Source organism: Falco naumanni, chromosome 14 (genome assembly GCF_017639655.2).
Source record: "Falco naumanni isolate bFalNau1 chromosome 14, bFalNau1.pat, whole genome shotgun sequence".
In the NCBI taxonomy this organism is placed as follows: Eukaryota; Metazoa; Chordata; class Aves; order Falconiformes; family Falconidae; genus Falco; species Falco naumanni.
In genome coordinates, this window is record NC_054067.1 from 7,594,466 (window position 1) to 7,616,163 (window position 21,698).

The 21,698-nt window shown below is 44.5% G+C and overlaps 3 protein-coding genes across 7 annotated transcripts in view; 2 read left to right on the forward strand and 1 right to left on the reverse strand.

Moving 5' to 3' along the window:
- The window catches only part of TMEM255A (transmembrane protein 255A), a 28,223-nt gene extending 24,680 nt beyond the window's left edge, over positions 1–3,543 (forward strand). For both annotated transcript variants that reach the window (XM_040614050.1, XM_040614051.1), the window contains exon 9: positions 855–3,543. In XM_040614050.1, coding sequence (XP_040469984.1) covers positions 855–1,013 — 159 coding nt within the window. In that variant the 3' untranslated portion in view covers positions 1,014–3,543. The remainder of the gene's footprint in view (positions 1–854) is intronic.
- Positions 3,544–4,915: 1,372 nt separating this feature from the next.
- On the reverse strand, positions 4,916–15,889 carry ZBTB33 (zinc finger and BTB domain containing 33). Of its 4 annotated transcripts, none has more exons than XM_040614485.1 (2): positions 15,737–15,889; positions 4,916–9,965 (listed from the first exon to the last, which is right to left on the reverse strand). In XM_040614485.1, the coding sequence occupies exons 1-2, from the start codon at positions 15,762–15,764 to the stop codon at positions 7,924–7,926; spliced, it is 2,070 nt and encodes a 689-aa protein (XP_040470419.1). In that variant the 5' UTR covers positions 15,765–15,889; the 3' UTR covers positions 4,916–7,923. The 4 variants fall into 4 exon arrangements, with proteins under 4 accessions (XP_040470419.1, XP_040470421.1, XP_040470418.1 ...); XM_040614487.1 differs by lacking the exon at positions 15,737–15,889 and adding an exon at positions 11,845–12,208; XM_040614484.1 differs by lacking the exon at positions 15,737–15,889 and adding an exon at positions 11,185–11,278.
- A 101-nt stretch (positions 15,890–15,990) lies between these two features.
- LOC121097411 (NFKB activating protein) lies at positions 15,991–21,676 on the forward strand. Its single transcript, XM_040614399.1, has 9 exons — positions 15,991–16,266; positions 16,773–16,853; positions 17,227–17,300; positions 17,517–17,636; positions 18,097–18,142; positions 18,555–18,670; positions 18,813–18,888; positions 19,377–19,526; positions 20,156–21,676. The coding sequence occupies exons 1-9, from the start codon at positions 16,013–16,015 to the stop codon at positions 20,328–20,330; spliced, it is 1,092 nt and encodes a 363-aa protein (XP_040470333.1). The 5' UTR covers positions 15,991–16,012; the 3' UTR covers positions 20,331–21,676.
- Positions 21,677–21,698: the final 22 nt, after the last annotated feature.

Here is a 21,698-nt window from a genome sequence, read left to right on the forward strand (position 1 = left end):
TGCAGCAGAAAGGTGCTGCGCTCCAGCTTGCCGGTGGTGCAGCCGGGCACCATCCAGCACCGCTTGCTCTGCAGGTGGCTTGTTTGGGTGGGCCAGATGGCCGAGAGCAGCACGGGGCGCAGCATGGCTGTCGGGGATAAAACCGCAGTGTATTAGTGGCTAGAGGAGCAAACATAAATAACTGTATTTGATTACCTGTTTGCCTGGCCTGTTTCTGGACAGAACCCGGCCTGTGTGCAGGTCTCTGACACTGCCTGCACCGTGTGACTTGAGGCTTTAGACCTAAGGTACTTTTGATAATGAAGTCATTTTGGAGAGCAGAAATTAATCTCCAGGCATGTACAATTTTGTTTCTCCACCTGTGCAAGCTTTTTACTTTACTGAAGGAATAAATTACTTTGTTATCATTAATTTCGGGGGGTGGGGGGTGTTGTGTTATTTGTGGTGAAGAAAAAAGGTAGTGTAAAAAGAAATTATCTGCAGCTTGTTCATTGTTGCTACTGGCTGATGTGTGAAGCCCAAGATTGGAGAGCGACTCACCAGTTTTCACTTGTCCAGCCTCTGTGAAATGCAGCAGGTACATAGAAGTGATGAGAGAGAAGTGTTTTATTTTAATTTTTTTAAATGCCTTCTTCAGTTTTAGGTCTAAGGAGTCTCATGCAAAACTTACTTACAGGCTGTGCTTACCTGGAATGCAACAAGTTATTTGAATACTTATTTGTATGTACATATGTTTTGCAGAAGTGAGCCTTGAAATGTTAATTTTGCACTGCTTCATAATGAAGTATCCCTTTGCCAAGATCCTTTACATTAAGAAGTGGTTACATTACAGCCTTCTTGCTGTCTCCCTGCAGCATTCCAGCGTGTTTCCAGCCTCCACTCCTTCTGGCCTCTCCGATGACCCCCAGTCAGTGTCGCCGTCTCCCAGCTATATGTGGTCCTCTAATGCGCCACCTCGTTACTCACCACCGTATTTTCCACCTTTTGAAAAGCCACCGCCTTATACACCATAAAGAATGTGGGAAAGAAGAAAAAAATATTTGCCATTGAAATAATTGTGAACATTTTGTATTTATATTTTACTGTGGTAGGGAGCAGAAGGATAGATACAGAAGATAATTGCAAATACAAATATTAGACTGGACTGTTCTTTCTTGCGAGACTTACTTCAAAGGTTTAACAACAGAATATGAGGAAGGGGACATACTACTGATGTTTTGCAATGTCAGTGAGTAGCAGGTGACCTAAATTCCAACCTCTTTGTGTTACCGCAAGGTTCATGTAGTCCTGGGTTTTTAATAAAGCGATACAACACAGATGATAGATTCTGGTCTGCCTTACTCCACCTTGTGCCAAGCTGAAGTAAGGGTAGCCAAGATCAATAGTTGCCAGAGAGCATCAGTCTGTTTAAGGTGAGGGTGCTTGCAGACAACTCGATTTGACACTTGTTTTATTTGGCCTTGAGCCTCCAGTTGCTGGGATTTCTGGGGGCTGTAGAACCTAGCTCACATCATGTGTTGGTTACAGCCTACACACTGGAAAAATCTTGAGGGGAATGACAACAGTGTCTCAGACTTTAACACCAATGAGAAGAGATAACATCATAGGATATTTTCATGTATGTCTAGCAAAACAATTGGAATATTGTTTTTTTAAGGGGATAAGCTTTAACAGGCAAGCTGTTTCTATTTCAGGATGATTCTTAAGATAGAAGGTGAAATGGAGTTGTCTCTCTCTGAATTCTGTCTAAGTAATGCTGAAGTCAAATAGTTTGGGTGGTTGCACTGCCTAAATCTTCCTTGTATTCCTATAAAGAGCATCAGGAACTGTCCACAAGTCACTGAAACAGTGCAGTGAAAATATTTTTTCCCTTCTGTTTGGTTGAGAAATTTTTTTTTTTAAGCTTGTGCTTTTAACTTTTTTAATGGACTGAGTCATCACACTGAATAAGCACTGTTTTAGTAGCTGTATTATGGGCTGCACATAAGGAATATCCACTAGTAGCTCTCCAAGATGTAAGTCTCACACGGATACAATTCAACACCTTGTAATATAGGATGAAACTGATAGGAATTTGCAATTATTGTTGTGACTTTCATTTAATCTCCAGCTGATGACTGTGCTGATTGATCTAGATTCCAACAGATTTTGCATGCATCCTGCATAACAAAAGAAGGTCAGCTTTGTTACACAGCATCCTGTAAAGTGTGGTTCTACTCCAGGAAGTGATTTCAGATGACAGTGTTCAGATCTGAGCTGCTCAGCCTGAGTGTTCTCAACTGCTTACTTCAGGGATAAAAAGAAGGTACTGACATTTTAGCCCTTATTTCCTAAAGATTTCATTTCCTTGGCGTCAGATTGTTGACCCTAATCCTCAGTTGTCTACCTTTACTTTCAGACAAAAAGGTACCTAAAAGCTAAATCTGGCTTTGAGAATCTAGAAATGGGATATATGCGGGGAGGGGGGAGTCCAATTGGGTTTTAAACTGTGGCATCTCTCTAATTTTAACCTAAAAAAGAAAGAAAGAAATACTGTCAACATGGAAAACAAACACTGAAGTCTAATGTCACTTTTCAAAGTACATCCACACTTTATAACGCTGTTTTTAATCCTATGCATTTGCAAAGCCTGTAGGCTAGGCTATGTGTTAACCTTATTTCCACTGTTAAATACTAATCAGTACATTAATAAGCTAAAGAATGACACTGTTTATCCAGAAGCAAGTGTTAACTTTTCTCCAGTAACAAAGAAAAATAAATGGCTGGAGAAAGGAATACAACTCACAGGATTTAAAGCAGTAGTGTATGCAGAATATATCCTGGTGACATTTTGTTTTACTATAGATTGTTAAAGAGCAGCTTCTATAAATTTGCATACTGGAAATAAATTTATATACTAGGGCATCATCCATTTTGTACTGCATTTTCCTGAATTAAATCTTGATAGAGATCACGGGCAATTTCAAAATAGACAGTACTTCTGATAAAACTCCCCACAAAACTAGAATCAGAAGGGCACATTAATATCATAAAATATTTTATTGCTGCATCTTTGATATAAAAGCTAACAGTCCTGTCCCACTTCTGACAAACAAACTCTACCATTTGTGCCTGTCAACTAAATAGGGCTAGAAGGACTAGGGGACACTATAGGACAGGACTAAGAAACTCATGAGAACGTGACTTGGTGTCAGATAAATTAGGAAATTACTGTGTCATTGGTTTTGAGTTGACAAATACTAAACTTAGGAAATTATCCAAATTATCTTTTTTTTTTCTTGTAAGGTATATTTAAGCAAAAATTACATTGCTGCTTTAAATTCACTATAAAAGGACAAGTCCATCTTCACATTTAAAAAATTACCGGTGGGATTTTCTGTTGAATTACCTGTTTCCTTCTGCTTGATCAAAACTAAGCGTTTAATGTAAATGCAACATTCTGCACTGTATTCATCATTTCTTATGAGAATGTCAAGATTGTGACTCATATGTACCCTTTTATTACTTTACCAAAGTTAAATAAAATTGTGTGACTTTTGTAAACATTTATAAATTGCATTTCACATTTTAGCAACTTCACTGTTTTACAAGCATCTTTAATGTTAGTTGATGAATCCCAGTATAATAGCACCGTTTAAAAAAACCCCAACAGTGGCAACACAAAAAAGCATGCCAAAAAAATGTATTTTGCTATAATGCAAACCGGTGTTTCTACCAGGATTAGCTAGAGACACTTTTTTTTTTTTTTTTTAGATTGTTTGTAAAAGCCCCAAATGCCCCCCCACTTTGTAATTCTGCAGTTCTACCCACACAGCGGGGTGTCCTGACTTCAATCACTGTAAAGTCGTATTACTGCTGATTTTTTGCTTAACACTGAGTCGAATAATCCAGCCAGTGCAGCATCAGTGACTCCTTTACTTACTTTCATGTTTCCTAGATTACTCTGGGTTTAATTGCGCCTATAAAAAAGATGGGAAAAGAAAGACTTTTATTAGGGCCTGTAGCAATAGGACAAGGGGTAATAGTTTTAAACTGAAAGAGGGTGCGTTTAGATGAGATATTAGGAAGAACTTCACTGTGAGGGCGGCGAGGCGCTGGCACAGGTTGCCCAGAGCAGCTGTGGCTGCCCCATCCCTGGCAGTGTCCAAGGCCAGGCTGGATGGGGCTGTGAGCAACCTGGGCTGGTGGAAGGTCTCCCTGCCCATGGCAGGGGGCTGGAACTAGATGGGCTTCAAGGTCCCTTCCAACCCAAACCATTCTATGGTTCTATAACTCTGTCCTACTAATGCCAGCTGCTCCTTGATATTAGCAGAAGTAGGTGGAAGCCCTAAGCCAAGGAGATAAAAACATCTAAAACATCATTTGGTACCTTACTTATTAAATTGCATTCCTTACCTGTAAGAAGCCTGCATAAAGTAACTCATTTTCTCCACGTTAGCCACAGCTCACTAACAATCTAACTCTTCCAAATCGTAACTAGTCAGCAACCTGGTAAGAAGAGGTGCCCTAACCATGAGTTAGCTGAAATGCATTGCACTGGTCACTGGGTGTGTTTTTCTTGATTTCTAGCTCATTTGCAGTGATGTTAGTAGTCAGACAGACTGTTAAACTGCCTATTCTGAGAGTAAGCGTGCATCATAACAGTTAGCTTACAATACACGGGAGTTTTTCAGCTAATTTGTTTTCTTGGAAAGTGCTCAACCAGAAGAAAACCACCCAACAAACAAACAAACAAAACAAAAAAATAGAAAAAAACTAAGTCCCAAATACAAACACACACACACACACAGAGCCCCCAGGGGTTCCCTACTGTTCCCAAAGACCTGGAAAGGGAAATTATGTGAACTGTTGCTAATGTAACACATTAGACTGTAGAAGCTGAGTTGTCATTAGAAAGAAACATGCTACACCCATCTTTAGAATTAAACATTTTTATTTTTGCCATAGAAAGCTCTAAGAACTAATATCAAGTATTGATTAATGAAAAGTAGAACACAACTTTTAAAAGTATGTTAAGGAAAGACTGTACAACTATATACATTAAAGATGTGGCAAAAGTGATAAATGCTTCACATGGAACAATTCCTAGGCAATAGCTGTAGAACTCCATGTTCAATGTATATAGTCATCAGCTTCTGCATCTTTTTATAAGCTGCATGCCTTAACATTACAAAATAAATAAGCAGTCAATTGTTGTCTCAATATTTGTTTAATTCACATACTGGAATGCTATGGTATGAGTCCCCAAAGAAACCATACAGTGAGGATGCAGCCACCGTTATCATACTTTGCAGCAGATTCATTGTTCTTATATGCATATAAATGACTGTGAGGTTTGCTACCATACTCTGTTAAATTTTTTTACTTTTTATATAAATGCTTTTTCAGATTCAATCATTTTCTTCCATTACCCCAAAGCCAATTTCTCAATATTTACATAAGATTTTTCATTAAGTTAAACTGGAAGGTAAGTGTTTACAAAAACAAACAAAAAATCAAATATATGTGCAATAGCCAGAAATCTAAATATAAAAGCTCATAGCCCCATAAAAAGTTTTAAACGAATGGATTTAACACGTTTCCAAACCAATAAATACAGGTAGTGAAATTAAAAAAATGTTTTACATGACCTCTGCACTTTGGATATCAAAAATCACTTCCAAGGAAAACTGAAGACCCTGAGACACATGCAAGCAAGCACGAGTCTTCTAGCAAAAATAGTTACAAAGCCCTAATTTTCCAGTTTTCCTCAAAAAAAAAAAAAAAAAAAAAAAAGAGACCTTTAGTAGGCACAGTTTAATTTAAGGTCTTAAATATATCAGCAGCAAATATTGATAGCCATTATATTTAGCTATTACTGAATGTACACTTTGCAATGTATGCTTACTTCCATATGTGTCACATCAATAACAAAAATAACATCGTATTTTTTTCTCATCAAAAAGTTCAGGAAGTCTCAATATAGCACTCACCCAGGTGTGTCAGAGCTACCTGTGCCAATACAGGCCATCAGCACTTACATCTTGGGATGATTACGTTTGACTACTGAAATGCCATCTCAGATAACATCCAACCTGTAACATCTGAAAGCATACCCCATTATATTCAAAGGGGTCTGCAATATGACCTGAAAATAATCATGTCTATCATGTTCTTGTCCTACAAAACAGAGGTGCTGAGCATTACATGAATAAGGTAAACAAATCCTCCTCTTTTTCCCATCGTTACTCATACAGATTTCTGGTACCCTTTTTTATAGTTCAAGTTGCATTTCAACCATTTACCATTTAAATGTCTTTCTGTCTAGAGCATTATATGTCTAAAACCTTAACTTTCAAGGTCACAGGATCAAGATGCTTGCTTAAAACATGAACAAGAAAAAACTTTTAACTGTCATTTAAGCAATGAAAGGTTACGATAACTAATACTATGCACAACAATCTTTCTCAGTCATCTTCTAGAACTTGAGTTGCTTTCCTATTCCATTTACAAAAACTCAACAAGTCACTAAATCTGAAATGTTAAACTATGACTCCAGTAAACAGCTGTTTGTTTTTCTCAATCTGTTTCCTATTCAAGTTGGACATCTAATTCATCTTCTAAGTGCCTAAACATGTACCAACTGCAAGGAGAAAAAAAGGACAATGTAATAAACCCAAAACTGAAAATGGATGACAACCACCACAGAGAAATGATATTTTGGATTATGGTGGATGGAGGGTATTTTTTTGATTGTTGGTTTAGTCCTCATGTTTCCACACCTTATAAACAGGGAAGGCGGCAGGGGGGGGCGGGGGGGGGGGGGGAATATCCAAATCCCTGTTTTACTTAAATATCTAACCAAACAGGCATTACAAGATCCTCAGCAGTCTCTGTGCTAAATCAACACAACACATAGATAATTTCATAGTTTTTGGAAGTATATGCCAAAGCCTTCAGCTAAAAAGTATTACTTTTATCATCAGTATTAATTTTTTAAAAAATACCAGACTGAAGCCCTTTTGAAGAGCAAAAAATAAGAACAGCACTTTATTCCAAACTAACTACTGGCATCTTTTCTAGTGGTAAACACCCAACATTATTCCTCAAGCTCTGAAAAGGCAAAATTATCTCCTCGTTAAGCGTTCTAAGCTTCTTCACTATTGAGCTTCATGGGTTTCGGGGGAGGGGGGGGGGAGCCTGTCCCATAGCAAAAGAGTAAAATATGATGGTCCAGTCACTGAATATTCATACTCTGCTCACCACGCTGCCAAGTATAAATAAAGTTTGTTAGCCCTCACTGAATATCTCTTGTTGACAAGACTATTTGCATGACGACAGATGATTCATAGCGCTCATAAGCAGAACTAAGATGCTGGCTCAAAAATACACTACTCCAAACTACTGAATCAGTTATTTTGGACCCTTGCAGTAACGCGCTGCTCACAAAAATAAACTTAAGTTGTGGGATGTTTTCTTTTAATGGTTCCATATTCAAGTGACTACAACGAAAAATCTGTTTCCTTGGTTAACATCTAAACAGAATCCAGCATTAAAGTGCCAACATAAAAGAAAAGGTTTACATAGTGCGGGTACAGAAATACCTCAATTACTTTAGAAGAAAGATTTCTAGCTCTTTAGAAGAAATTGTACCTTTTCAAGCTACAAATCCCCACGTTTTGATCAAAATTAACATACCAGAAAACACTGCCAGCTCCTTAGAAATGTCTCACTTCCTATGCAAGTAACCTTTCAGATGAATTGCTTCCACAAATCACTTGCAGCTACTAATGATCCATCGTAAATGCTACCATTTGATGACTTGGTAGAACAAGTTAACTTGTTTTCACTTTAACATTTGATTTTACAATGATTTTAACAGTTCATTTAAAACAGCTGCGATATTCAGCTGCACTGAATCCTTTTTCCAGCATTTAATGTATTTCAGTAAGATTCCGGTATTACAAACTCAAATTCAGTACTTCCCTCTGATGGATTTTGTTTAAAAATTGCTTCATTTCCCTGTGGAATGAAAATGTCATCCCAGGTAATTTGTTTGGCTGGAGTGTTAGATGTTGTTCCTTCAGTACCATCCTTCCCTGTGCCAACACGATAAACAATTCCACCCTCGTTTATTACCGGTATACTGCTTGAGTGATTAGCAATGTACGCATACTGTCTGATCTGCAAAGACCTGCAAGGATGCAATCGATAGAGCTTGGTGTCTCCAGAAGGGTCTTGGCTATGAACTGATCTTATGTGGGAGGCCGTAATTTGGTAGTTGATGAACGATTTCCCACATGCCAAGCACTGATACCTTCGCTCACCGGTGTGGTGAATCTCATGCTTTGTACGGTATTCTGCAAGAGGAAACACTTTGTCACAGTATCGACATGGGTACTTCTTCTCCCAGGAGTGAACGTTAAAATGTCTCCGTAAACTCGTCAGACAGGCATACGATCTCTTACACACAATACAAATGTAGTAGACTCTTCCATCCACTATGAGCTCGTAATGGTCATCGTGCTTTACTTTCATGCGCTTCCTGTTTGAAGAATCACCACCAGATGTTCTGGGCGTTTCATCAGGCTTGGCTTCACCTTCCTCAGAATCACCCTTCACAGGAATGACTATGTCGTACGTATCCTCACCGATATTTGCATAAACCTTACAGCCTGTGGATAAGCCTTCGATTTCAGTTGCTGTATCTAATGTTATGATTTTCTGCCCTTCCACCGCTGGCTTTGATGCTATACCTGAACCCAACTCCTTGTTGTTTCCGGTAAGGACATCTGAGATTTTTATTTTAAATTCTCCAGGTTTAGAAGATGGCTCTTGTGAACATGTTACAACCTGCTTTTTCTGTACACCTGATCCTTCTGTGGTTGCTGCCTTGGGTGTAGAAGGTTGCTGAACCAAATTGCTACTGCTCACTGAATCAGGACTAGAGGAGCTAATGATGGCGACATCATCTTCAACAACCTCTTCATCATCAACAGCAGTTGTTTCCACTTCAGTTAAGGAGCCATTATTAGATGGCTGCTGGTTCTCCTCAACTAAATTAATTGTAGGGGTCACATGTGTTTGATGCGAGGAGCTGGCACTGAGTGACGAGTTAAGCAGAGGCTTATTTAGCACAATGATACTAGGAGTCAAATGCTGCGGTGCCGCAGAGACAAGCGATGCGGTGCTCGATTGCATTTGGGTTGGGCTAAGCTGACTGGCAGAAGAAGTGAGTTTTTGAGCTGCTGTGATGCTTGTCAAATGGGGAGAGCCACCGCTGCCACACGATTTTTGGTCAGAAACTCCAGCCAGACTTGGGCAAGGCTGGTTCTGGGTTGCAGCATTTGTATCTTTAGTACATTCTTTTGGGGGAACAATCTCAGAGCAAAAAATTACATCATCATCCTCATCATCTGAATCGCTCACCGTAATTTTTGTAGTCTCATATTCTATGCCACGTAAGGAGAATGACTGTGTTATAACCGGCATCCCATCCATTACCTCTTGACTCTCTGGCCTTATTACTGGTACTTGTGTTTGAGCGTCCTTTTGACCAGGACTGGAAGTTGAAGCTTCGGAAGCACCACCTTTGACCTCGCTTGGCATGTCTTTTCCTTCAGATGGAGGTACACCCAGATCAGCTATGAATTTAATACCAAGCTGTTGCCCTGATTTAATGAGTTCATCAAGTAAATCTGATCGAATGCTGATTATTTTGGAACTATAAATATAGTTAAGAATTTCTGAAAAAATTTCTGCTCTTACAAAGCTTAGTTCAACCACCTGCCCAGCCTCTGAGAAAAGGTGGTGAAAATAAGTGCTGGAGGCTGAGAGGATGTTTCTGTGAGCTCGAAATTTGCGGTCCTCCACGATGACAGTAACATCACAAAAAAGTCCATGGCCACGTTGTTCGTTCAAAGACTGAAGGAGCACGCTAGAATATTGTGCGTCTGTTGCAGAAATCAGGTTTTTCCCCTCCATTCCTACAAAGAGAAAGTAAAAGGCATCAAATTAGTAAAAATACAGCTTTACGGTTTTAACTGCACAACGTTCCCACATCTGTTTATTCCTTCTTCTGAAAAAAGGAGATACAAATCTGAGACTGTATTCATAAGCTTACAAGCTGTAGAAGGAGATACAAATCTGAGATTGTATTCATAATCTTACAAGCTGTAGCACTCTGCAAATCTTACTGTTATTTTTCCCTTTACCTTCTACACAAGGCATGTGAACTTCTGAATACATCCTCCATCCTTACCAGGTGAGCAACAGAGAAAGAACCGCTTGTCCGATTCAACAGCAAGTAAGGTAAATTTGAGAACCAGGGTGCAAGATGTGGGTCCCTCAAAAGGCTTTAAACATAATTTGATATTTACTTTAATATTCCACAAATTGTTGTGAGAAAGCCTGGGTTATTTATGGGCCAGACAACAAAACCTGTGTACCTATATATCACCAGCCGACTGAGGGTAATGCCGATGCTATTCAGAGACTTCATTTCCTGGCCCAGAAAAATAAACTTTTAAGGCTTTTTTACACACATACCCCTCCATATACTTGCAAGCTTGCTTTGTGTTTGGAACCAAAACACTAAGGCAACACGGTAAAAAAGATCTGTAAAGTCAAACTGCTGTGATCTGTTGGCACTTCCAAGTCGAAGCACCCAACAAGCGGCAAAAAAACATCAAAACCCACCGACAGCGAGTTTAAGGGTTTATGGGGTATTTTCCCCCTCGTAAAACTTTGTTTCCTGCCGGGAGGGCAGGATGTGCCGAGGAGGCCGCGGCCCACGCCCGCCGAGCCCCCCCTCCCCGCCCGCCGAGCCCCCCCAGCCCGGCCACGGCCCCCAGCGCTGCTCCGGCCGCCCCCGCCCGCCGCCCCGCGGAAGTTTACCGTGAAAACGGGCGCTGCCAGCCCGGAGGGCACCGTCGTGGGGGCGGCGGGCGGGCGGGCGCCGCGGGCCGCCTCACGCAGCCGGAGCGGCGGCGGCGCTGACAGGCGGCGGGCCCCGGGAGCGGCCCAGCAGCGGCGGCCGGAGGTGACGGGCGGCCCCTCCGCCGCCTTCCCGCAGCCAGGCCGTGCCCGCCGCCGCCGCTTCCTGCTGGTGGCGAGGCGAACGGGGCCGGCCCGCCGCGGCGGCGGGGGAGGGGGGGGGGGAAGGCAGCCCGCGGCGCGGAGGGGGAGGGCGAGGGCCCGCGTTACCTGCGCTCCCGCCGCCCTTCCCGCACAACAGGCACTGGCGGCCGCCGCCGCTTCCCGGACTCGGGCGCCGCCCCCGCTGCGCGGCCGCCAGGGGGCGCTGCCCCGCGCCGCTCTGCCCCTGCGGGCCGCCACGCTCCGCCCGAGCGCTCTCGTCACCCTTCGGCTCCCCGACCGAACGGCCTCGGGACCCTTCGGGCGCGCTCGGGGCCGGAAGCGCGGCGGGCGGCCCTCCCGCCGCCTGAAGCGGGGCCCGAGGCTGGGCCGGCCGGGGCGCGCTGCGGCGGTGCCTGGCGGGGGCTCCCCCCGTGGCGCCCCGGCTGCGGTACCGGTGCGGCGGGCTGAGGCCGTTGGCGGCTCTCAGGAGCCCGGGAGGCCGCCTGGGGCCGCACGGCCCGGGCCGCCGCCACTCGTGTGGTCGCCGCCAGGTGCGCCGAAGGCCGGTGGCAGGCCCCGAGGCCCCGCCTGTTGGGAATCCCAGAGGGATCCCTCTGGGAAGGCTCTGCACCTTGCCCCGGTCCCCGGCCCTGCTCCACTGAAGGCCTTGGGCAGCCGAGGGCCTTGCTCCAGCCTTGCCGGAGCCTGCCTGGCGCCCAGCTGTCACGCTCTCGGTGCCCGGGTGAAGCCCCCAGCCAGCCCCCCGACACCCACCCTGTGACTGACCGTGCTGGGCAAGGCTGTGGAGGTGTGCTGGCCGCAGCTTACTTCCCGCTGCGGCTCATCTCCTTCCCGGGGTCAGAGAGCAGGCTGCTGGTGCTCTGCCAAGCCCTGATGCAGCTGACACCTCCGCCCTGCTGGGAGGAAATCCCCTGTAACCTAAACCTGAACACCCACGCTTGCAGTGCAGGATCATTTATTTTGTATTCTTTGCACCACGGTGGCACGTGTTGGACTCCACTAGGAGCTGTGCAGACATATGTCCTTTGACAAAATGCAGGTCTTGGCACATTCGACATGTGGTCATCAAAGTGACACATCTACAATACGGTCTCTTGGAAACTGTCGCTGTTTGTGAATTCTCAAAGAGCACCAAGATCATAAAAGATATTTTTCATCTTCAGTTACTGATCTGTGCTCTTTTCTTCCCCGCCCCGCCCCCCCCCCCCCCCCCCCCATCCTCTATGCATTTTGTGGACTTGAACCACAGGGGGTCTTGATATTTCTCAAGATTCAGAAACTGCTAAGAACAAATGTCCTTCTATCAAGTTCAACCAAAAATATCAACAGGCCACAATCACCGGCACAAATGACTGCAATCCCTCACTGCATACATCAGCAACAAAATGGTCCTGCCCAGGTTTATGATCTCTTCTAGAAAAAAAATCACCTGCCATGCTCCCTGTATTTGTATAGCTAGTAGCAGAAGTGCCTTTTTAAAGCGAGCCTTCAGAACTAAATTGTTACAAAGCTGGTTTCTGTTTATTTATAGGTTTTTCCAGAGAGTTGAGTGAAGAAGAATAAATAGTAGAAAAGAATAATCAGGGGAAAAGGTAAGCTTTTCTTCCTTATATAACTTTTCAGTTAAATTTTCTCCTTTGATACAGGTTCTTAGTCGGTTTTACGCAGCAGGTTATATTAAATAAAAATACTGTAATTGTTTAATTCTTAATGTATAATCCAGTGTTCTTTTTTCTCCTCCAGAAATGTCTGTTGGTCCAATTGAACCATTTCTTAGCCTTTTGCTTTAAGGAGTTTTCTTCTCCTCAATGCCTATCTCATTTCTAAGTAACTAACAGGAAAATCTACAGATAAAGATGAGCACTGATTTGGAAGGAGCCCTGCTCTGTATCATCATAATTTCTCAATAATCAGGTTTAAACTGCTTACTCTTAAGCACAGAAATGCTGGGTAATTAAAAAAAAAAGCTGGTCTAATTGTGAGAGTTGCACCATCTCCTTTACTTTTACCTTTTTGCAGAAACTTCTCTCTCTCTGGCAATTTCTTATATCAGATAGAAAAACTGAACCCCGCTGTCACCTTGCCCTGGTCAGGGCACAGCTACTGCTTTGACCAGCTTAATTTTATTAAAGCTGCCATTCAGTCCTCCTGCACCTGAATGCCGAATTTCAGCATATTTTTTTGTCTAGCATGCCCCTCAGTTTTTATTGTTGTTTTTTTTCTCTTTTATATTTACATAATCCTAGAAAGTATTTGGTGATTTGACTCACATAAAAACTTACATAGTGACAAATTAAAAGAACCATTTTATCTAGGATATTGACAAGAAACATCTAGAACATAGAACGAAATGTGACATTCTTGGAACTGAAAAAATAAATAAGAGACACAATAGCAACTTTTATTTCAATGCATAGAAGTTATAAAAAAAATTAGAATAGAGGCTCTGAAAAACCTAAGTATAAATTTAAAGAAGTAATGTGTAGGCTTTTGCAAAAAGACAAAAAAAATACACAATTCAGTGACAAGTTTTTAGCTAAGCAATTTGAAGAGCTCTCATCTTTTTTAAAAATACAGCTTATGGGAACAGAAAATTCTTCTAAAGACTTGACAAATCTGAGACACAAAGAAGCATTCTCTGTCATGAGAAAATGTATTTTACATTAAAATAAATTTGATAAACAGGACAGGAATTTCCCCTTAGGGCCTTCAGTAAAATCAAAATTCAACAGTTATCCTAGCTAAGACTACTTTTAGAGACAGAAATATTATTCCACTGTGGAATTTAAAATGAAACACCACTACTTCCAAAGGACTCTAAAATACTAATTTCCACCATTCACATTTTGAGGAATTTTCAAAGAGTATTTTTCCTGTCAATCCCATATAAAACCTTATATAACTGAATTTAAAGTCCAGCGATACATTTTATTGACATTAGTAGTTGCTGTAGATGCTGTTACATACTGTATATATGTGCATTGTGTAACCTGTGTATAAAAATACTTCAAATCACTTTACAATATTAAGTCATGGAGGTGCAGAGTGCTCCTGATAAGTAGATGTTTTAGTCACCGTTTTGCCAAGACAGACCCTGGGGTGCAGACACAAGTGGCCTTATCATGAGAGCTGCCTCAGCACCACCGAAGGCTGGCAGCCAGCTGTGCCAAGCACTGCAGCGCTCAGTGCCCCTGAACCCCTCTGACCGTCCGCCTCTCAGCCAGCCCGAGTCAGCACACAGCAAACCCAGACTCCAGTCCACAGCACGCTACCGCTGGCCGCATTTCAGGGCCTTCCACCCCTTTTCTGGGGCAGCGCCAAGCCCTGGCTGGGGGGCATCCCAGGGGAGAAGCTGGGGAGGACCATGTGCCCTCATGAAGGCCTCAGGGGTACATTTACTTGCCACATGGACAGGTCCCTACTTTACATGTCTGGCCCAGCAGCTTCCATCTTTCTCACAGGTTGATGGTATGACCTCCTGTAACCAGTGCTGGGACTACATAGTGGCCTGGACTTCTTCCTGGGGACATCTGACTTCACATACCACAGGGGTAAATGAACGTGGGCAGCCTGCGAGGAGAGCGTGGACACAGTCTGCTAAGTCTCAGGATCACTTTAGGTTTCAGGTTCTTCCTGAGACTGGAAGTGCAGAGAGGCAAAGTCACTGAGCCAGCTGGCAAAAATGCAGCCACTGCAGGCTGCCAGCTGTCTCATTCAGATGACCCTATCACCAATCAAAACAACAGCCTTTTAAAAGACAGCCCTATCTAGTTTAATTAGAAAAGCAACACTCCCTGACATCAAAATACTCACAAAGCTCCACAGGAGAGAGATACCAGGCTGTCCTTGGGCAGACACAGGGTACGGTAACACTACACATATGCAAACCTTTGGCAGCATCTTTTCCATCCCCATTCTGCATGTGGTCACATGCACCCAAAATAATACACAATTCAAATAAGCTTCCTCCTTACAGATATTTTTTTAAATGCGCTTATGATAGGTTAGGGAATTAAAGTAGTGTTTCATTTGTAAAAAAGAGGGCTGACATACGATGCCTTTTCTAGACAGCATATGCCCCGTTTATGCCGAGCTCGCAGGAGCCTAGTGATATCACACCACATTTCCCAGGTCAGAGCAGAAATTCGGTTGTTTTTTTAAGCAAGCACCACCGCAGGGTGCTCAGACCTGGCAGCCTGAAGAGGAAGGACGCTCACAGAAGGACAGTGTGCGCCTTATCTTAGCACACGATTTGTACAATTTTAACCCCAAATCGCTGCTGTTCCAGGTGTTCCTTACATGCTGCCGCCGAGGCCGGCGGCCAGGGCCGCGCCAGGCCGCTCTGGGAGGGGCCGTTTGTTTTTTTAATCTTCAAAAAAGCGGCCGCGAAGGTGCCGGGCGGCGCCGGGCCCCGGTGCCCGGGGAAGGGGGAAGCCCCGGCGCCCGCAGCCCGGCGGGGAGGTGAGCGACGGAGCCGCCCCGGCGGCGGGAGGCGGGGGTGGGCCGTGAGCTGTCCGCCGGGCAGTGCTGCTCCCGGGCCGCCCTGGACAGCTCCCGGCCGCCACCCGGCGCCGGGCTCCCCGCCGCTGCCCGCCTCGCTGCTCCCCCCCGGCCCCCGGAGCGCGGCCCCCGGAGCGCGGCCCCCGTGCCGACTTACCTGGCGCCGCCGCTGTCCGCACGTCCATGCTGCCGGCCGGAGCCCAGCCGGCCGCCGCGGGGCTCCCCCACCGCCGGCAGCACAAAGGGAGCCGCCGCCGGGAACGCTGCTGCCGGGAACGCCGCCGCCGCGGCGCCGTGTTGCCGCACGGGCGGGTGGGGCGGTGCGCCCGCGGGCGGGGTTGGCCCGCTCCCGCCCCGCCGCCCGCCCCCGCCCGGCCGGGAGGGCGCCGGAAGCCGCGCGCCGCCCGGAAGTGGCTCATCCGCCGCCGCCGCCATGGCGCCGGCGTCGCGTTCGCGCAGCCCGCCCGCCGCCAGCCCGGAGCGCCGCGGCCGCCGGTCCCGGTCCCGGTCGCGCTCCCGTGAGCGCAACGGCCTGAAGCGCCCGAGCCACCGACGGAGCCGCAGTTGGTCCCGCTCCCGCGAGCGCACCCCCGGCGGGCCGCGCTCCGCCGCGCACCACGGCCACCACCACGGCAAGGCCTGGCCCGAGTACTACGAGAAGGAGAAGGAGGAGATCCTGCGGCAGAGGCGAGCGCCCGCCCGGACTGGCCCGGCCCGGGGCTTCCCGTGGGGCCTGTCGTGCCAGTTCCTCCCCGCCGCTCGGAGGAACCGGCGCTCCCGGGGCGCGCAGAGCAGGAACCGGGACAGTGGTTCCCGGGGCGGGGGTGGCCGGGCCTGTTGCTGTGCGGGGCCTTTCAGGGCCTGGCGGCGCGTTGCGTTAACCCCTTCGGCCTTCCCTGGCGGCGGGCACGGCGTGAGGCGTTCCCCGCGGTTGTACTGGCAGGCCGGGGCGCCCGGGCGGGCCGGGGCTGGGCCGGGCTGGGCTGACACCCCATCCTCCGCAGCGGGCTGGGCTGGAGGGTGCTGACACCCCTTACCCGCCCATCTGCAGCGTGCGGAGCTTTGCTGCTGGCTGCTTATTCTCCTTACTGTGGCTGCTGTAGGCGATTAGAAGTGGGAACAGGTATCAGACTTCAGATGTTTACGTGCTGGGTGTAGCACCTGGGCTTCAGCGAAGGTGTTTTCCGTTACAGGAGACTCAATGAGAGAGAGAGGATTGGAGAACTGGGGGCACCTGAAGTCTGGGGACTGTCACCAAAGGTTCCTGACCCTGAGTAAGGCATATTCTTCTTTCCTTCCGTTTTTTATGATATTGATTGTATGTCAGTTTAACTTAAAAAAAGTCTTAGCCCTACTCTGGTCCCTTTGCCACAATTCATGTGTCAGTTCATTTCTGAATCAACATAATGAGATTATTAGTTTTCTTTTTTCCCCCCAAATAATTCTAACATACCAATTATGAGAGAGATGATTTATTGTAGATCAGGTGGCCTTCATGTTGTGGTTCTGAAAGCAGCTCCCATGCTGCAAATTAGCTGTTTAATAATTACTCTATTGCAAGTATTGACTCAAAATCTGCAAGCATGTGCCTTTGATCTTGAATATTACAAAGTAGATTTTAAATAGCAAACTTTTATTTTTATTCAGTTCCGATGAGCATACACCAGTAGAAGATGAAGAGGCAAAATCCAAGAGTAGTTCTTCAGATTCCAGCTCAGAAGGTATTTTGGTTTGCTTACACAGCTTGTTTTAAAAATGGGATGCTACTAAGTCTAGAACCCGCTGTTGTTGCTTGCAAGAGGTTCACTGACTTTGATAGGTGGAAGCGAGCGTGGTGAACTCCAGTTCAAAGGAGAGCGTTGCTTTGGAAAGGTCGGGAAATGCATATGGAGCTAGATGATCTTCGTTCTCCAATGTTATCTTTTTAATACATTTAGAGGAAAAAAAGAAAAAGAAGAAGAAGAGAAAGAAGAAAAAGCGGAAGGCATCCAAAAGAAAACGCAGAAAACATTCTGAGGACAGCGACAGCGAGTCAGAGTCTGAGCAGAACTCCAGTGGTAAGAAACAAGGGTTTCAGCTAATGTGCATGGTGCAAGAACTCTCCTTCTCTCCTCTGAACACAAAGTGGTGCTTCTGGCTTTTGTTGCACGCTTGCAGTGTTCTGAAATTACAGAGCTGCAGCATCAGTCTGTTCTTTTCTTTCACCATCTTGCTGGGTTTGTAGTGCCTTTTCCTTGAGTGCTTGTGGTCTGGCCTCAGGAAATAGGGTTTCTGAATTTAGCATCTGTTAAGCATCTTGTGCCAGAGGTATGTTTAGTACATTCTCATACCGAACAATACTGCAGGTAGGTTTCTACTAATACTTCTCAGTATTATTTGGTACCTAGACAAATCGCATCTGAGAAACTGTGTAGTGTGGCATTCTGGTGGAGGCAGTTAGTTATTCACAGTGCAGTAAACTACTTAGTTACAACTATTCATCTCCTTTTGCTAATTATACATACTTTCATTTTTCAGATGAAGATAAAAAGAAAAGCAAGAAGAAGAAAAAGAAGAACAGAAAGTAAGTTTCCAGGTAGTCGTGTGTAATTCTCCCTGCTTTTAACTAGAGGGAAGTACCACTTCCTTAGCAGGTAGTGAGGAAGGCTGAGCACTCTTGTGATTAGGGCTGTAAATGCTGTCAAATAATCTTAATTTGACAGATTTTATTTAAATCTACAGAATATGCAGCATAGAAGACTTGCTGCAAAAATAAGGAGCCACTTTCTAACGCTATATGAAAGGCTTAACAGAGTATATATTATCTTTGTTTTGTTGTAAGGCATTTTCTATGAAGCAACAATCTATATGCAGACAGCTGGTCTTCCTGTAGGTGGAATTTGCCTTCAGAAACTAATTACCTGAGTATGATTTCCAGCACTTTCTTTCATCTTAGATTTTGGTAAATAGCATGTCTGTCTTTGACTTTATCACAGGAAGAAGTATAAGAAAAAGAAAAATAAAAGAAGCAGGAAGGAATCCAGTGATTCAAGTAGTGAGGATTCTGATGATGAAACGTTTCAAGGGGAAGATCTCTGGATTGAGAGGTCAAGTAGGTTCACCTGACTTTAAACTTGGGTTGAAACTTCTTGATGTCCTTTTCATGAATTCTTTGTTAGGTGTTGCTGACCTGCGTAACTGTTCTGATAACAATGGGCACAATATTAATCTTCCTTGTTATTTGATTGTTGCAGAAAATACAGAAGCTGATAGCTTGATTGGACCAGAAGCCCCCAAAACTCATGCATCTCAGGATGATAGGCCTTTGAAGTGAGTAGCCAGCTCTAACAATACTTTGATTGCATCAAGTAAATCAAGCCTGAAAGTCACAGTTCAGAAGGGCTGTTATAACAGTGTACATGCATCAGAGAAATGCTGTGCCAGAAACTCAGACAGAAGTAGTAGGGGTGCTAGCCTGAATTGAGGTAGGAAAGTCTGGTTTATGTGTGTTAACCTTGATTTCTAGAAAATCAATTGTAAGATGTCTATTCTAATGCTCTGAAGTATTGTGACTTTATAGTGTCTTCATTCCTGTGTAATTGGAGTGGATTCAACTGGTTATTTAAGATGTTTTTGCTAGTGTTAGCCATAAGGAAGAAATGGAGCAATGTGTGGGAAAGAAAAAGAATGCTTAAAAATGCAACTGTAGGAAGCAGTGAAGAGGGAAGCTGGATGTTTAGCTCATCTAAATCATGTTCTAGCTCTATATTTGAGACTGATTGAAATCAATGGGATGCTTGTTCGTTTGTTTGTTTAAGCTACGGACATGCCCTCTTGCCTGGTGAAGGTGCAGCCATGGCAGAGTACGTAAAAGCAGGAAAACGTATACCCCGGAGAGGTGAAATCGGCTTGACCAGTGAAGAGATTGCATCGTTTGAGAGCTCTGGTTATGTCATGAGTGGCAGCAGGTATGGTTTTGATGGTGGTAATGGTTCAGTGAAATTTTCAAGAGCTGCTTCCTCTGTTGGCCCATTGGAAGACTGCTTCCAAGCTCTAGATGAAAGCGTAGAGAAGGTGCTCTGTGCGCTTGCAATAATCTGTGCTAAACTCGCTATTTCTATAGACAGATGGTGAGTTTTTTAAGGACACTTTCTCCCCAAGAGCAAAAATTCTTTCCAGTTAATAACTTTTAAGTATCTTGTATTCCAAATGAAGAGATGCTCGTGTCAGTCAGGTGGCTCGAAGGTGGTGTGTTTGGACAGCAGAGGTGATGTGCTGGCTCTTCAGTAGAAGACAAATCAAGATGTGAGAGGTTGACTGCACTTTTCTCCGAGTCCAACAGGAATTTCACTTAAATTCTAGGGAGCCAGCAGTTGACACCCTGGGAGTAGGCAGGGCTTCCAGCTGACAGGCTGAGAGCAGACACTCCCATAAGTCAGTTTCTTGCTCTGCCATGCTCCTTTCTGAGAAAGCTTGTGTGTGGTTTGGATTCCCTAGTGTAGGTATCTTTATTTACAAGCCAGTTGATGGATGGAAGCCGTGACAGGGAATTGCATCCCTCTGCCCATGCTGATGTACACAATGTTCTCCCCTGCAGACATCGCCGAATGGAAGCTGTGCGTCTGCGTAAAGAGAACCAGATTTACAGTGCAGATGAAAAGAGAGCTCTGGCATCTTTCAACCAGGAGGAGAGGAGGAAACGAGAGAATAAGATCCTCGCAAGTTTTCGAGAGATGGTCTACAGAAAGACTAAGGGCAAAGAGGAAAAATAATTCTTTATTTGAACTGTACACCAGAGATTCTACTAAGCAGCAGCTAACCTGTTCCAGTCATAATTTGAAAAAAGCTCCAAGTGCTGCAGTGCCTTTCACCCAACAGGGCCAAGCCTCAGGAGTGGATCACTTGTATGAAGGAAACACTTTTGTCAGATTGTCTTGGATGATTTATTCACAGTCTACAAGGAATCCCTGTAAAGTGAAAGGCTACAAGGCAGGGAAGGCAGGAACAGGCAGGGAAGGTTAGAGCTGGCAGTGTTCTGTGCTCATTTTCAATTGGAAAAGCAGGAGGATTCCATGGAAGGACTTTTGTTACCTGATGCTGACAAGTGTGATTTTTCCATTTATTTTGATTAATGAGAGTAGACTGGCCATCAGAAGCAAGCTACTAGTAACAGCAGCAAAAACAAAGGAACTCCTTGGTTCCTGTTTAAGATCTAAGACTATCCACTTAGGTATTTTTTTTTTAAGTCTTTTAGATACTATTTTTTTTCTCGAAACAGTTGTTTCGTTTGTGGTTCAAACTAGACTTGTAAATAGAAATGAGTTTGTAATTTAATACAGATGGGCTTCAATTACTTTAAAGCAAGCAGATTGCCATTGGGTTATAAATAGGAGGGTCTGAGCTTCAATCTGCCAAAGCCCATGGTGGAGAACTACGTTGCTTGCTTCTTTTTCTCCTATGTTATACATAGGTATCAGAGCAGTGGGGTGCAGTGATTGGAACCCCTGGATGTACACAGATGGTAACAAGGATGTGTCTTTTAATTTATTTTCATTTTTTTTGCCTGTGGAATTGTTCTAGATTAAAACCTTATTTTAATTCCTGTGGTACTTTAATTTGGTCTGTTTCAGCAGTATCACAGGCTTTCTTTAAACTCTGTGCTTGGAGGCCTATTCCGGATAGTGCTTCTGTGGTGGTTATCTTTGACTCAACTGCATATTTCCAAACATACTGCGCGTTAGCCACCTTTTTCTTAAATGCTTTTAAAGCCAAAATGTTTTCTAAAGGCTTTTTTTTTTTTTTTTTCTCCCGAGTCTCTGTGTTGTAGTTTTGGCAACAGAGATGTCTTGTATATTTGTATAAAGAAAATAAAAGTCCTATAACATTTGCCCTGGAGTTCTTCAGACCTGGTGTTCACAAACAAGCCAGTCTGGCCCAGTTGCCTCTTCCTGTTTGCGCTCTGGAACCTGGTTCCATCTTGCTATACCCACCACACCTGCAAGGGACCGTTACATAAAGCCAGCTGCCAGGTCAGGCTGTAGTTAATTTTGCACAGATTTAATGCTTTTTATGTATCCACAGAGCAGAAATGTTAATAAGGATGAGTCATTCTTTCTTAGTTATGTTTATTTGATTCTCCA

Bases quoted from the DNA above. Each gene is read 5' to 3' on its own strand.
- ZBTB33 (XM_040614485.1), bottom strand. From the start codon at position 15,764: ATGGACGTGCGGACAGCGGCGGCGCCAG. The intron at 9,966-15,736 runs GTAAGTCGGCAC...TTCTCTTTGTAG, and splicing joins GCGGACAGCGGCGGCGCCAG to GAATGGAGGGGAAAAACCTG.
- LOC121097411 (XM_040614399.1), top strand. From the start codon at position 16,013: ATGGCGCCGGCGTCGCGTTCGCGCAGCCCGCCCGCCGCCAGCCCGGAG. The intron at 16,854-17,226 runs GTAAGGCATATT...ATTTTTATTCAG, and splicing joins CCAAAGGTTCCTGACCCTGA to TTCCGATGAGCATACACCAG. The intron at 17,301-17,516 runs GTATTTTGGTTT...TAATACATTTAG, and splicing joins TTCAGATTCCAGCTCAGAAG to AGGAAAAAAAGAAAAAGAAG.